A 15441-nucleotide genomic window follows, 5' to 3' on the forward strand; every position below is an offset into this window, starting at 1 on the left:
ACTTTCTCAACTTTTAAAGACTATCTGCAAGAAATCGACAGCTAATATCATACTTAATGGTGAGAAACTTGAAGCTTTCCCACTAAGATCAGGTACAAGGCAAGGATGTCCCCTCTCACCAATCCTAGAAATCTTTGCTAATGCAGTTAGGCAAGAAAAGGAATTAAAATGCACACAGATAGGGAAGGAAGATATAAAACTGTCTTTTATCACAGATGACATGATCTTTGTCTATGTAGAAAATTCAAAAGAATTGAGAAGAAACTCCTGGAACTAATTAAGTGATTATAGCAAGCAGCATTTGTTAGGTAATTCGTTAGAAATGTAAATACTTGGGCCCACCCAAACCTGCCGAATTTGAAACCCTGCCGGTGAGACATGACAATCTGTTTTAACAAACCCTCCAGGTGACTATAATGAAAACTCAAGGTTGAGAATTGCTGGTGTAAGTCTTCTTCATGGTCCCTTAGATGTCAACACAGATGACTTCATAATCCAACTTTGTAGGGTCAGTGCTTATGTTTATGTCTACAAAATTAAGCATCTTCAATCTTGTTTTAAGCAAAATCGTGAAGTAGGTGAAACTTGTCTTTGGCATCCTATCACCTCTTTTTCTTAGCCCATTTTCCTGTCTTGCTTTCATCTATCAGATCCCCTTTTACCTCTTCATTGGCTGAAACTCAAGGGACTTCTCCTTTAGGGTAGATTAGAGGGCCCTTAGGAATAAGATCTAAAAATACAATATCTCTAATTGTAAAATGTGGGACCTTGGCAGACTCATTGGGGAGGAATGTGAAGATGGCATTGACAGTGACCTTCCCAGGGCCCAAAAATTGCACCTGATGAGCAGATGCCCATTCCCCTGACCTTCAGTCAGAGGAAGAGGATCCCCTTCCCTTGGCTGTCTGGCTGTCAAGAAGAGGGCTGATGCAGTTTCAGAAGATCTGGAAATGCCTTCAGCATAGGCACCCTGGCTGGATGCTTTTTGCATTTCCTCTGAGTATTACCTGTACCCTTTCTCCCAGTTGTACCTGTTCATTTTGTCATCCACATGGTACTTTGTGGCCTGTATCTTCCCAATGAAACAATGGAAAGCTTTGATGAATATTCAGAATCAATTGAGCTTCCCCAGTGAGTCAGCTCTCTCCCAAGGGGATTAGATGGAAATAAGTCATATTAACTGGTGTCTGCTTGTCCCGAGGCTTGCTTTAAACTGATTACTGAAATTCATTCTCCTACTGTCTAGGACCACAGAACAAGGTGGTCCACCAACCTGTCTATCTAAGAACCCCAGTTGCCTAAGTGAGAATTGCTAGAGTTCAAACAAAATGCACAGCCTTGCCTCTTACCCGAACTGTCCCTTTCCTCTCTGCACACACGTGCTCACAAGCAGATAGATGTGCATGTATACACACAAAGGTCACTGAGGCTCTCTGAGCCTGGCACATGTGTGATAAACAAACTCAGCAAAAACCCTCAATTATTTGTTGTTACTGAAAATCCCTACGTTTGGCTTTTTCTTTCACAATGTTTTGAACTGCCTGAGTGAGCCAAATTCTCCCTTTCAAGTTATCAGAACTCAGCAGGTTCAGTGAAATTGCTCCTAAATAGGATGCTGTCTGGTTGAGGGACTCATGGAACTTTCCAGAAGTAAGAAGCAGGTAGGTCAGAGTATGTCAAAGGTGGAATGAAAATCCTTTGAAACGTGGACTGATGAAGTTAAAAATGAAATGTGGTTTAGAGTCGGCTAATCGTGCCCAGAGTTCCAGGGAGCTGAAAGAGGTGCACAGCTGAATCCTCAGAAAGATTTGTCTACATAAGCAAAGCGGTAGGGAGAGTTGAAGCAGATAGCTAGATATTCAACCATTCTGTGCTCCAACCTCCACCCCTGTTGTTGAGTGAAAGGCCATGTTGGGGAAGAGACTAATTAATGAAATTGGCCATCTTGGCTAATCAGACCCGCTGGAAAATTGTTCTGTTAGCAACAGGCTAAATGTTGTTTCTAGGGAAAGTAAAAAAGGCCAATGATAGTGTTCATCTTGGGATAACTACAAAATTATTGTTAATGCCACCTCTGAGCTGCAGTTTTAACTGTAGAAGTCAGGCAATCCCAAATTACTGTTCCCGCAGCAACTATAATTCAGCTGACTCCACAAGGCTTGTTGTAGACGAGGACCATACTTCTATATTATCGTTGTTGGGAGAAGTGCAGTTCTTTTATTTATATCCAAGCAGTGGAGAGTTTTATTTCATAATCTTCTTTTGGAAATGTGGTCATTAGAGACTGACAAAAGTCCTTCTGATCCACTGAAAATACACATTTTGATGTATGGATAAACATTCATGTAGCTCAGAGCTTCACATTCATAAGGTCATTGTAGCCTCCAGGACAGTAAAATTTGAAAATCCACTATCTCCCTAAGGAATATTCAGAATTTGAGATTTTGAGCAATATAATCCCAGCAGTCAGGCTACCAGGACAAAGAGGAGATGGTGTACTCCAAAATGGAAAATATACCCTCATTTAAATATTCATAAGACTTAATCTGTTATGTTGATGGTGATGAATTTGTGATTTTAAATGTAAATGATCTAGAAACCTTGGTTTGCTTTCAAGCATTTTCTTGTCAGTAGGAAAAAAACCCCTTGGATGAAAAGTAATCAGAAAAGTTGAGCACTCCCTTTCCCTGTTCCCTGTTCCATCAGGCCCTAGAAGATTAGGTAGAACACTCTTGCTTGAAATGGAAAATAAACCAATCTCTCATATGGTGGCAAAAGACTCAAGGAATCGCCCACATGGTGGCTAGAAATAGTGTGTCAGAGAGGAACGGAGCATGCAAAGGAAAGACGCGGGCTTGCCCTCAAAGGAGAGAAAACACTGAACAGATTCGGATTCCTCGCCATGGCTTAATCTTATTAGACTCTTACACTAATAAGTAACTTAAAACTTAATAAGAGTAGAAACATTTTTTAAATAGCGTAAGGTGATAGAACAATAAGAATGAAATGCAAAGGTAAATTGAAGTCTAACAAATAAAAACCAAAAACAACATTAATACAGAAATGAAATATAAATTAGAAATGTTCATGTATATGAGACCCTATTGAAAATCTGTTTACCAACAATAGAGAAAACTATTGATATAATCATAGTAAATACAGATGACAGACAAGGAAATTAAAGGCAGAGAGAGGGAGAGAGAATCTAGATGATATGAAAACATTCAAATATTATACAATATGAGGATAATAATTGGAGTCCCTGAGTAGAGAATCTAACAAATGGAACAAAAGATATTTTGAAAGATGTAGTAATATAAGAAAATTTCCCATAAATGAAGAAAGGACCAAATCTATTCCAAGAAATATAACACAGAATGCTCAAAATGCAAACATAACTTAGTTAAGCCGTTAAAATCCAAGGATAAAGAAATAATTCTTCAGGTGTCAAAATAGAAAAGTCAGTTTCCCACAAGGGAGAAACAAAATCAAGGTGGCTTAGATTTCTGCGTTGCCACCTTCACTGCTATGCTGTCTGCACATGGTAAGAGAGAGAGACCCAGGGATGTTATATCGAGCCAAGATGTTGTTAAAATATATAGATGACAGGGAGACATGGTTGAGACTGAAGAACTTAAGTAACTTTGAGACCTTTTTGAAGAACATACTTGATAATGGGAGTCCAGCCAATTAAAAAAATCAAAATAACTCAGAAATGGAGAAGTCGTGGTAAAACAACTGGTGAGAACCACTAGGTAGGTTTAAATGTAGAACTAATTCTCAGTAGCTATGGGAATTAATGTTACAGTAAAAATAATAACTAAAAAATATGAAAAATGGGGACCAGAGATAGAAAGAAGTGGTAAAGTCTTTATGTTCTCTTCTCATCTTTCCGAATAAGGAGTCAATCAGTATTGTCTAAAATTATATCATGTATTAGTTTAAAGTATAAACACATAATTATTCCAATTTCTTAATATTTTATATTTTTTTACCTTAGAATCATCATTTAGGACATAATAATTATTACAGTGCAGAAACTTTTATTTGAAGCTTATCAATTCTTTCTTTCATTTTTAGTATTCAATTATAATTAAAATTTATACTTTTTATTTTAAAAAATGGCACCTAGGGTGTGGTCCCATTTTACCAAAGTCTCTCTGCACGTAGATCTTAAATGGTGGCTGCCATGATGTCATCTCACATTAATAATGATTCTTTCTAGGTCGTGAGGCATTTTTTAAAAACTTTAATCTTTGTACCTTATGGCACTAAAAAATTATTCTCAATCATTATGCTTTGTCTTATGAGAACAACTGTGAATTTTCCTAAAAACCAGAAAAAAATGCCAAAAATGACTGATTGTGTGATATGAATATTTGGAATTACTGTCTTCTTGGTACTCTTCTGTAACTTTTTAAATTTGAAAGATTAAAGAATTAATTAGTTAAGCATGGGTAGAAGGTAAGGATAAGGGAATATGGTACCATGTGTTTAAAGACATTCCCACCTGCTAAAGTCCTTTTTGGGGGGGGGTTGAGTCCAGGTAGCACTGAAATCTCCTTCAGATCAGTCTTACTGAACAGTGGTAGAAATCACTAGCTCTCGGTGAGCATATCTTTTTTTTTTTTCCTTCTTTTTAAAATTTTGTATTTTTTTAACTTTTATTGGAGTATATTTGATTTACAATGTTGTGTTAGTTTCAGGTGTACAGCAAAGTGAATCAGTTATACATATATCCTTGATGAGCATATCTTTATGGGGATGGCTTAAGGGACAATTTTCTTTCCACCAGAAGGTATGGAACAGATCGGGGCATGAAAGAGGACAGGAGAGACACCCTTTGGAAAACAGTTGCACTTTGGGGCTCAAACATTTTTTTAACAGTTTTGTTGAGATATAATTCACATATCATAACATTCACTCTTTTAAAGTATATGATTCAGAGATCTTTAGTATATTCACCAAGTTGTGAAACCATCACCACTGTCTAATTCCGGAACATTTTCATCACCCCCAAAAGAAGCTCCATACTCATTAGCAGTCACTGCCCATTCCTTCCTCCCACCAGCCCCTGGCAGTCACTAATCTACTTTCGGTCTCTGTAGATTGGCTTATTCTGGACATTTCATGTAAACAGAATCATACAAATGTGGTCTTTTGTGACTGGCTTCATTCACTCAGCATAATGTTTTCAAAGTTCCCCATGTTGTAGCATGGATCAGCACTTCATTTCTTTTGAATGCAGAATAATATTCCATTGTATGGATATACCACATGTTGTTTATCCATTCATCAGTTGATGGACGTTCTGGTTCTTTCTACTTCCTGGCTATTATGAATAATGCTGCTATGAGCACGCACTTACACGTTTTTGTGTGGACATGCGTTCTCATTTTTCTTGTGTATATACCTAGAGATGGAACTGCTGGATCATGTGGTAATGCTCCATTTAGGAGCTCAAACAATTAAACTTTCCTGTTCCTTTTTGTTCCCAGGCAGAAATGGTGCATAGTGCTTTCCAGGCCCAGCGAGCTTTCCTTCTGATGGCCTCTCATTACCAACAACCCCAAGAGGTAAGAGTGTATCCTGAGAGCCAGGGCTGCCTAGGGAATGGGCAGTGTAAGATAGAAAACAAGGAAGCAACAGAACCAGTTACTGTGAGAGACGTCCCGAAAATGAGATGTATAGCACTGCAAGTTCTGTCCCTAATCCAGATCATAGTATGAAACATTTCTTCTGTCTTTATAATCTTATTATGGCCAAATTCATACTGCAACAATCAACATCACCAGTTTAAAAGGTCAATGTATTTATGTCATCTGTATCCTACTCTTTTTACTAGTCTCACAACCATTTTATAATCAAGGAAGTATTTCCTACTAATTTTTAGTTCATACTTTGTGCTGCTTTGTTTTTAAAAACTGTTCACATCTATCCTCACCTGTAAATTCTATGTATGAATTTGATTAGTTCCTATTTAACAAATAGCATTGTTAGGCTCTGTGTGTAATGAATGAAATTATTCATTAAAAAGTCGATCTACTACTAGCATACCTTGTTAAATAAGAAAAAATAAGAATTGTTTTGACTAAATGTTCTGCATCTGAAGTTCGGTAACAACCATATAAATATAAAAGATAATTGAAATATAACACAGTAGCTTAAATTTAATAGCTCACTTTAAATTCTAAAACAAACTCCTAAAGTTGAAAAAGTTGGGCTGAGAATCCTAGGAAGCTAGGATTTGACTTTCAGAGGGTGAATCTCGGCTTCATAAAGAACCAAGACCTGGGACCTTACCCTCCCTGGAGCAGTAGTTCCCAGGCCCTCCTGTGCAATGGAATCACCTGGAAAAGTTTTTCTAAATACCAGCGCCTAGATCTCGCTCCAAGAGGTTCTGGTTTAATTGGTCTGAGGAGTGGTCTTGGCCTTAGGAGGTTTATGGTTTCCACAGGTGATTCTAACTTGCAGCCAGGGACTTCCCTGGCGGTCCAATGGCTAAGACTCTGCACTTCCATTTCAGGGGGCGCGGGTTCCTCCCTGGTCAGAGAACTAAGATCCCACATGCCGTGCAGTGCGGCCAAAAAAACAAAAAAACAAAAACCAGATAACTTGCAGCCAGAGCTGCCAACCCCCACCCTGGATGGATGTGTCATGTCCCTCGTGGGAAATGAGGAGTTAGCACACAGTCGAGGCAGGCAGCTTTGTAGGGATGGAGATAGTCTGTGTTCCATCGTGGATGCAGTCTCCTCCTTGGCTTTCTCAATCCCTGACTTTTTTCTCTTTGCAAAAGAGGACAGTGAAACTAGGAAATCACAATGTGATACAGCCTTAGCCTACCTTTTCTGTGATTGAAGTGAGAGAAGAGGTGGCTTCGTTGCATCACTGAGTCTCAGATGGAGGAAAGAACCATCACTTTCCTGGCCGGTGCTCCACTCAATCCCTTTTCTAAGCACAGAACAAGAGGCCTCTCCATTGGCCGTGCACATAAAAGTCACTCATTAAATATTGGATGATAAAGTGAGCGACTGAACAAATGAATGAATATACTGGGACTGTGGCATCCCCAAATAAGCCGTAGTCAGGGATAATGTGTGACTTAGCATGTGGCTATGCAGATTCTTGACTGTAATATCTGGAGTTGCCCCTTCTTACTCTACTGCATTCTTGATGAAAGGGAGAGGAACGGATGTTTCAGGGGACTCATTTCCAGGAAAGGCATTCGTTGGAAATGTTCCCTATAGCACTTATCACAGTACTCCAAGAGTAATAAGCCCCAGAAGATCAGTAGGCAAAATAGAAAGCAATATTTTGATGCCCACCTCCCTTTCTGTGCCCTCCCTCTTAACCCAGAGCACTGTCCTAGTTGCTTCCACTCAACAGAAAAGCAGGTCTGAGAGGTCACCACTACAGTGGTGATGAAAATAGTCCACCAGGCCTAGACATTCCCAGTGTGCATTCTAGAAGATACATCATAAAGATTATCATAAAACAGATTGTATCTTCTCATAGGAACAATGTTATAATTGTCCATGCCTTCCTCTCTTCTTTCAGGAGAATACTAACTCCTGTAATTTCAACTCTCATTGATATACGATAGTGGTCCCCAAACGTTAGCATGTATGAGAGTCGCCTGCAGGGTTGTTAAGACACAGATTGCTGGGCCCCACTTACAGAGTCTCTGATTCAGTAGGTCCTGGTTGAGGCCCAAGAATCTACATTTCTGAAAAGTTCCCATGTGATGGTGATGCTTCTGGGCCAGGGACTACACCCTAAGAGCCTGTGGTGTGTGGATGGCTTTCAGAGTTACGCCTCTAGCCGCCTCTAGATGACTACTTCTCAAACTCTAATCTTCATCTGAATCACCTGGAGATCTTGTTAAAGTGCAGCATCCGGGTCAGTACATCTAGGATGGGGCCCAAGAGTCTACAGCTTTAACACGCTCTGGGTGATGCTAATGCTACTGGTCTGTTGCTACATTTTGAGCAGCGAGACAGGCGTCCCCACCTGAAATCCCCACCAGCACAAAATCCCTTCATAGTCAGATAGCAAACTCATGTTCTTTTCTCCTAGCATGTCTATATCAAAGCAGACTGTGTTACGCTACGTTAACAAACATTTCCAAAATTTTAGTGACTTATAAGAGCACAGGTTTATCTCTTGCTCACCCTACATTCCTGTGTATGTATGAAAGTAAGGTGACTTCCTTTCTAGAGGATGTTATTAAACAATTACTCATATAATTACTTAGAGTTATAATAGGGCTCTGAGAGAAAATGGTAGAAAATGAATCTTTAAAAGGAATATCAGGCATTGGGAAGGGAAGGTATTTTAGGGTAGGAGGACTTCCCAAGGGGTACCTCCCATCATGCTAATGAAGGTGACCACTTATGCTGCGGAAGCATAAGGCAAGGCCAAACCAACATTAGTCACCTGTGGTCTGAGGGTTGTGTGTGTTAGATGCCCAGACTGGGGCTGAGCACCTGGCCAGCTGGAAGCTAGCAACCTCCTAGAACATCTTGGAATCCACAGTGATGCAAGCATGCAATTAATCAGTCAATAAATATTTATCAAGTGCTTATTATGGGCCAGGCCCCCTAGGAGATGGGGCAGGGCTTGGGAAAACACATAGAGAGTATTAGATGGGAAGAGACCTTAGAAAGCATCTCTTGCAGCAATCTCAATTTAAGGATGAATCAGAAGAGGTTCAGAGAGAGGGTAACTGGTTTGCTCACTAGTCCCAAAGCTGGTGAATTGCCCCCCAGAACTCTCAGCCAGCATGCTTCACCACTACACAGCTGTCTCCAGTGCTCTTCACTGTTGCTTTAAGCCAGAGTGTCAGCCTTCAAAGAGATTAAATTTTGTAGAGGGTCACCATCAAAATGTAAAAGTATTTTATATTTACCAATTATAAGCAAACAGCCAATCAAGCAAGGTAAGCCATTAGTACTACCGAAATTCGGGGAAGTAGGGATCTTGCAGACAAGGGTGATCAGGAAAGGCATCATGGAGGAGATAAAATGACAGTCCAAGAGCAGTAATGCAAGTGCTTCTGATGTAATTACACTAATATTAATAAAGTGGTGAATTTACTTAGCACAAACCCAAAAAAATATTTTCCTGGATTAAATATGTTTGGGAAAATCCCATACTCTGTTCACTGAAGAAGCATGTAAAATATTATTTAAACCTACATTTTCCCAGACTTATTTGACCATGGAGGCTTTTTGTAGAGGGACATCTGTTCATGTCCTGTGGGAGGCTGGTGTACATTTCTTTTAAGTTGTTCTAAATGCTTGATGGTGATTGCTTTTGGTAAATTCTAACTATTAGCAGGGATTCTAAGACCAACTCCAAGAGTCCCACGGCCTAACGTACACGCCCAGTATAATCCTCTCCCCTTGAGTGTAGGAATGAGCTGTGAATTTGTGGGATATCAATCCTTTGATTAGGTTTATGATCAGGGTGATGGGATAGTCACACCAGTGATTATGTAATGTCGCATAAGACTGTCATTGTGGCTGTAGAGAGATTCTCCTGCTGGCCCTGAACACATGAGCTACCACATTGTAAGAGGGCAGCCTCTAGAAGCTGAGAGGGACCCTCTGCTGACAGCCAGCAGTAAAACAGAGACTTCAGTCCCACAAGTGTAAGAAATCAAATTCTGCCAATGACTGTGTGCACTTTGAAGGGGACCCAAAGCTCCAGATAGAAATGTAGCCTTGCCGACACCTTGATTTCAGCCCTGTGAGACCCTGAGCAGAGAATATAGCTTCACCTTGCCCAGAAGCTGTGAGATGCTAAATGTATATTGTTTTAAGCCACTAAGTTTGTGGTAATTCATTATGCACCAATAGAAAACTCATCCAGATTGCCTTGATTCCCTCCTTGCCAGACTCTAAAACAGTTAATTGGTTTTTTAAATAAGGCCGTGAGCCACGGACCAAAATGTGAAGCCGCCCTACCATTTGTTTCTTCTTCCCTGTCCCCCACCCCCATTCCTCCATCTTCACTCCTCCGTTTATCCTGGAAGAAGTAAGATAAAGAGATTCGCCTACAGCCCTGATTGACAATGATGACAATCCAATTTCAAACTTCCTTTTTCTCATTTTGGACTAAGAAACACGCTTCTTATGTTCTCTATTGTGAAGGGTTTCAAAGTTTTCAACCTTGACCCATAGGAAAAAATGTATTTTATTTCATCACCCAGTTTCTCAAAACAACAGTTATCCTTATCATGTGCAGTTCATTATGATATATTTCATCTAGTCCATTCTATTGCTCTGTTCTTTTCTTCTTTTTTTAAAGACAGTTCATGACCCACTGAATCGATTTCATGATGTACTACTGGGTCATCACATCTTGCACTTTGAAAGCACTCCTCTCGTATTACAGACATATTACAACACTCATGATATAGATCATCTTATAAAACATGTGCAGAACATGCTTTTCTTCTCTCCCCTTGTTGTAATTTATAAAAATGATCTTTGGGCAAAAGATTGTTCTAGTCCTTACAGTATCGTCGTTAAGAATTCTCGTGACAATTTAAAAAGCCTGTCTTTTCCCAGTTGATAGAAGGAGTCTCACATGGAAAATGGCCAAGAAATCCCTCTTCTATACGTGCAGAAGTTTTCAAGGGACCCGGGCGCACTTAACTCTCCATTTACTTTTTTTTTTTTTTTTTTAATATTTTATTTATTTATTTATGTATTTATGGCTGTGTTGGGTCTTCATTTCTGTGTGAGGGCTCTCTCCAGTTGCGGCAAGTGGGGGCCATTCTTCATCGCAGTGTGTGGGCCTCTCACTATCGCGGCCTCTCTTGTTGCGGAGCACAGGCTCCAGATGCGCAGGCTCAGTAATTGTGGCTTACGGGCCCAGTTGCTCCGTGGCATGTCGGATCTTCCCAGACCAGGGCTCGAACCCGTGTCCCCTGCATTGGCAGGCAGACTCTCAACCACTGCGCCACCAGGGAAGCCCTCCATTTACTTTTATACCAGTTGGATCTAGGGAAAATAGGATATTTCTAATTCACAAGCATGAAAAGTGAAGTTCAGTGACACATTAATGACCTGGCCATGGGATCTAGACCTGGGCCCATTACTTTACTCGCCATCCAAAGTTCTTTTCACACTACACATAAAAAGAACTGCCCTGCACGGTCATTTATAGGAGTTACGTAGCCAAATAAAACTGTAGAAAGTGTTTAGTTAATTGGGAGAGGGGAAATGATTTCTCTTGGCACTGAGACATCTCATATCACCAGGGAGAGATGTGAAAGATAATCTTTAATCACCTCTACCATAAGTGGCCCCCAGATTTTAGCCTGAGCTGAAAATGTAACTTCTACTGGACCAGTGCTTCTGAAGCCCTGGGTGGGCACCACCCCCAAGGAAGGCTATCGCCAGGGGTTTTGGGAGGTCTTCCACCTGGGCCCCGCCACCTGTAGCCCTGGTTAATTTCGGACAGGTAGGAAGCACCGGTGTGGTGGAGAACCACGTCTGTTGTGCTGTAAGTCAGAAGGCATTGCCTTCCTTCCTATGCACACTTGCCATATTTTCTCCAACATGCCTTATGCTGCTAAGACCGGACAATGAAATTGTATGTGTGTATGTGTGTGTTTGCATGGAATTAGTGTGTACCGGTTTCTGACTAAAGGGAAGTTTAGTTTCCAACTAAAGGGAAGTTGGAAAGTTTCCAACTAAAGGGAAGATAATTTATGGTCATTGACTGGTCTGTGGATTTTACTCTATTAAAAAGACTGGAAGTCTGAGTTTTTTATTCCTCCAGAAGTGAGAGAAAGAGTTTCTACTACCCCTCCCACTCCTTTTCTGTCTTTATTTGGGCTTGCATTTTCAAAGGAAATAGTGCCTTCCTGTGCATGGAGCAAGAATCTAAAACACTTTTTGTCCTTTCATTGTTTAAACAGTCTGAGAAATTAGAAGGGAAAGGAAGATGAGAGACTCTTTCTGTCCATTCCTCCCTCTAGTGATATGCGTGCCCCAACACGGTGCACTGTTCAGAGCACTCAGTAAGGATTTTCTAAGGCATGGGGCAGTAATCCAATTTGTTGATAATTTATTAATCTTAAACTAAGCCAGAAAGCCTAGTAGTGTTAACCTTAGACTTGAGCTAATTATGTAGGTACACTGGTAGATCCAGATTACTCATGGGTTTATGCCCATATGTTTGAGATTTTCATAAAACGTATTAATTTGTGGGGGTGGTTAAGAGGAGAGACTCTGGACTTGGGCCTACATGGATCTGAGTCCCAGATCTTCTGCTCATTAGCTCTGCTAATCCAAATGCAAGAAAATCAAATTCATCAGTGTCTCCTACATTTGGGAATATTTTCTCTTTTTCTGGGTGACTACTGGCAAACTAATCTGGTAAAGTCCACAAGACATTCCCACTGAGCCACTCTAACCTAACCAACTTGTCAGGTTACTCACTTAGGAGAATGCAGTTGAACTCTCTTTGCCCATGTTTCCTTATTTTCTCCCTTCCTTCCTTCCTTCCTTCCTTCCTTCCTTCAGCATGCAGGATCTTAGTTCCCCAACCAGGGGTTGAACCCATACCCCCTGCAGTGGAAGCACGGAGCCTTAACCACTGGACTGCCAGGGAAGTCCCTCCTTATTTTTAAATAGGGATAATAGTTCCTATCTCACAGAGTTATTGTGAGGATTGAATGAGAAAAAGCATGCAAGAGTCAGGTGACTGAGTAGGAGAATTCAGTATTAGTCAGGGCAGTCCAACTGCTTTAGGAAAAAGTCCCTAATTCTCAATGACTGAACATCGTAGACATTTTTTTTCTTGCTCACCTGAGGTCTTCTCTGGTGTTTTTGGTTGACAGTCTTCCATATGGTCATTCAGGGAACCAGGCTTCTTCTGTCTTTCAGCCCCTACCTGGCCCTAAGTCCTTAGCCATTGAATTGGGAAAGAGAACACAGGATCATTCCTGGGAAGGTTTTATGGGTCAGACCTGGAAGTGGCATGTGTCACCTCTACTTTCATTCAGTCTCTTGGACATTCCTCGCTGCAAGGGAGGTGGCAAATTTAATCAACCTGTATGCTGGGAAGGAGGAATTCACAGATTTGTTGAGCATGTCGCCAATCTGCCAGAGTGGGTAACTTGGCTTGACTAAAATGAAGTCTTTCTCAGTGAAAATACCTTTCTAAACACTCAAGTGGGTTTTCCAGGCTAATCCCCAAGTTCCCATCCAGAGAAAGACAAGAAAACTTTCAAATCTAGCTGTTGAATTTATTTTTATTGTTCTTGGGTATATATAGAGAGATAGAGATATAGATGCATGTATATAGATACCTCAAAGTTTCTTTTAATTAGAATGAGTTCATCCTTTTTTGCCTCTGTAATGTTTTACCGTAAGGTGTAAAATTATTGTCCCATATTTTAAAATGCCGAGCAAAGTAGTCATGTGACTTTGATCTCAGAGCATGCCTTGGGTAAATTAGGTTGTGCTAGTGGCAGGTCTGGAAATTGTAAAGGAAAAGCAAACAAATGAACAAAGCCAAACTCCTAAGTGTTCCTTAAGTCCGTGCCCAGAAAATGTCACAGTGTAGCTCAGTCAGGATTGCTGAATCTTCTTGAAAGATTTGGCCATGATTAGTGCTGCCGAGTTCTCTCGTTAGGGGACATATGACAGGTAACATAATGCAATAAAATAACTCTGGCCCTAATGTAAAATGAAACACCTACTTTAAAAGATTGCCTTAAAGCTTTTTGTCTTCATACAAAGGTATCAAGAAAATATTCTGTTGAGTAACTGCTATTAATTATATGTGCTGAGCAAGTATTTTTAATGGATTTTTAAATATGTAATTCTACATTTATCTGGAAAACAGGAAAATAAAACTGCAAGAAAAATAAAAATTAACAGGTTTTCATCTTTTGTGTCATGCTCAGTTATGTTTTCATTTAACAGTGGTATTTCCCAGTGGACAGAATTTCAAAAAGGAGTAGCACTTTAGAATCTAACCAGTGACTCACTTTATGGCCTTTTCCAAATTAACTCTATATTTTCACTTCATAAATATGCATAAGTTTTGACTCATTAATATTGCTAAATGGGTGGTTCTCTTCACTACCAACCCAAAAGCACTCAAAGGCAATATATGCTTTTAATTTCTAGAGAAGAGATAGGCTTAAACCCAACTGAAACATCTGCTCAAATACAGTCTATAAAGAGCAGGTAAAAACTGGTTACATACAGATACCTACAGGATTGAATTTTTTGTAACCAGCAGCTTCCTGAGTAGTATTTCATGTTATAGTTGGAGAAGTGAGGCAAAAAGAAGCCTTTTCTTTTCATATGGGCCTTTCCAGGGCCAGAACATTACCTTAGTAATTACACCCTGGCTCCTTGTGAAGGCTGGTGTAGATGCTGGTTAATGAAGAATAAAGCACCCGGGAAGGAAGGAGAGGAAGAGGTTTGTGTGATATCATCAGGGTCTGCTTGAGTTGACAGCCTGAAGCTACCCAGTCAGGGCTGAATCCCAACAGGAAAGCTAATCATTAGTTTATCAGAATGCAGAGAGGAGGATAATCAGAAAAGAGGGTAATTCTGTCATTCTTCTGCCAGACTGTTTGCTTTAGCAACATAAAGCTGTGAATGAGCCTGTGAGCTGTGACCATGGGTTAGTAGCTTTATAGGTATTTAGAAACCCAGGACTATGGAGGCAGAAGGGATTTGCTAAGATCCTGTCCTGTTGGACATCACTCATGGTGACTTTTTTTTTTTAATCTGATAAGGCACATTAGCTCATTTCTCTTTGTGTAAGACATGAATTAGATAATGAATGGCTTCCCAAAGGAAGCGAGGTGGTTATCACACACAGGGGATTTGGGGGATTATCTGAGGGGGTAAAGGTTAATAAAGAAGGATAATATCCTTTGTTTTATCAACTATTTCATACTAAGTTTGTTACAATTCCAGACTGCCTTGATGGCAAATTCTACATAAAGGTTAGAACTACGTATATGTCTAGGGAATTTTTCATACTCCATTTAGTCAAGTGTTGGGATCACTTTGTATTTTTAATAAAATGATTTTCAACTATTTCTCATTCTCCACTGTGAAGCTTCATATTTGCTTGCTAGACACTATAAATCTGATATTTCAAAATTGGTAGGGCATGTTTTTCTCTTGCGGCCTGATTCAAAAATTAATTTTAAAAGTGGTCATTGATGTCGTTCAACAAATCTTTTTAAAAGCCATACATATTTTGGCCTTTGGCTTTGGTACTTGTTCATCATTTCAGTAGCCTTAATGTGAGTCCTCTTTGCAAGACATAGCTTCTATCATCTGTACAAAGCTGTATATGCGAAAATAGCAGACAGGGAGAAGGTAATTCCAGCTGACATTCCAGTCTGGATCCGCTGTCATAAATTACTTAGCAGAGGGCATGGTCCGTTACTTT

The 15441-nt window shown here is 40.1% G+C and overlaps 1 protein-coding gene across 2 annotated transcripts in view; it reads left to right on the forward strand.

Annotated features, from left to right (window-relative positions):
• The window catches only part of CAP2 (cyclase associated actin cytoskeleton regulatory protein 2), a 137163-nt gene that overhangs the window by 42787 nt on the left and 78935 nt on the right, over positions 1–15441 (forward strand). For both annotated transcript variants that reach the window (XM_059937998.1, XM_059937999.1), the window contains exon 4: positions 5499–5576. In XM_059937998.1, coding sequence (XP_059793981.1) covers positions 5499–5576 — 78 coding nt within the window. The remainder of the gene's footprint in view (positions 1–5498; positions 5577–15441) is intronic.

This window comes from Balaenoptera ricei, chromosome 11 (genome assembly GCF_028023285.1).
Source record: "Balaenoptera ricei isolate mBalRic1 chromosome 11, mBalRic1.hap2, whole genome shotgun sequence".
NCBI lineage: Eukaryota > Metazoa > Chordata > Mammalia > Artiodactyla > Balaenopteridae > Balaenoptera > Balaenoptera ricei.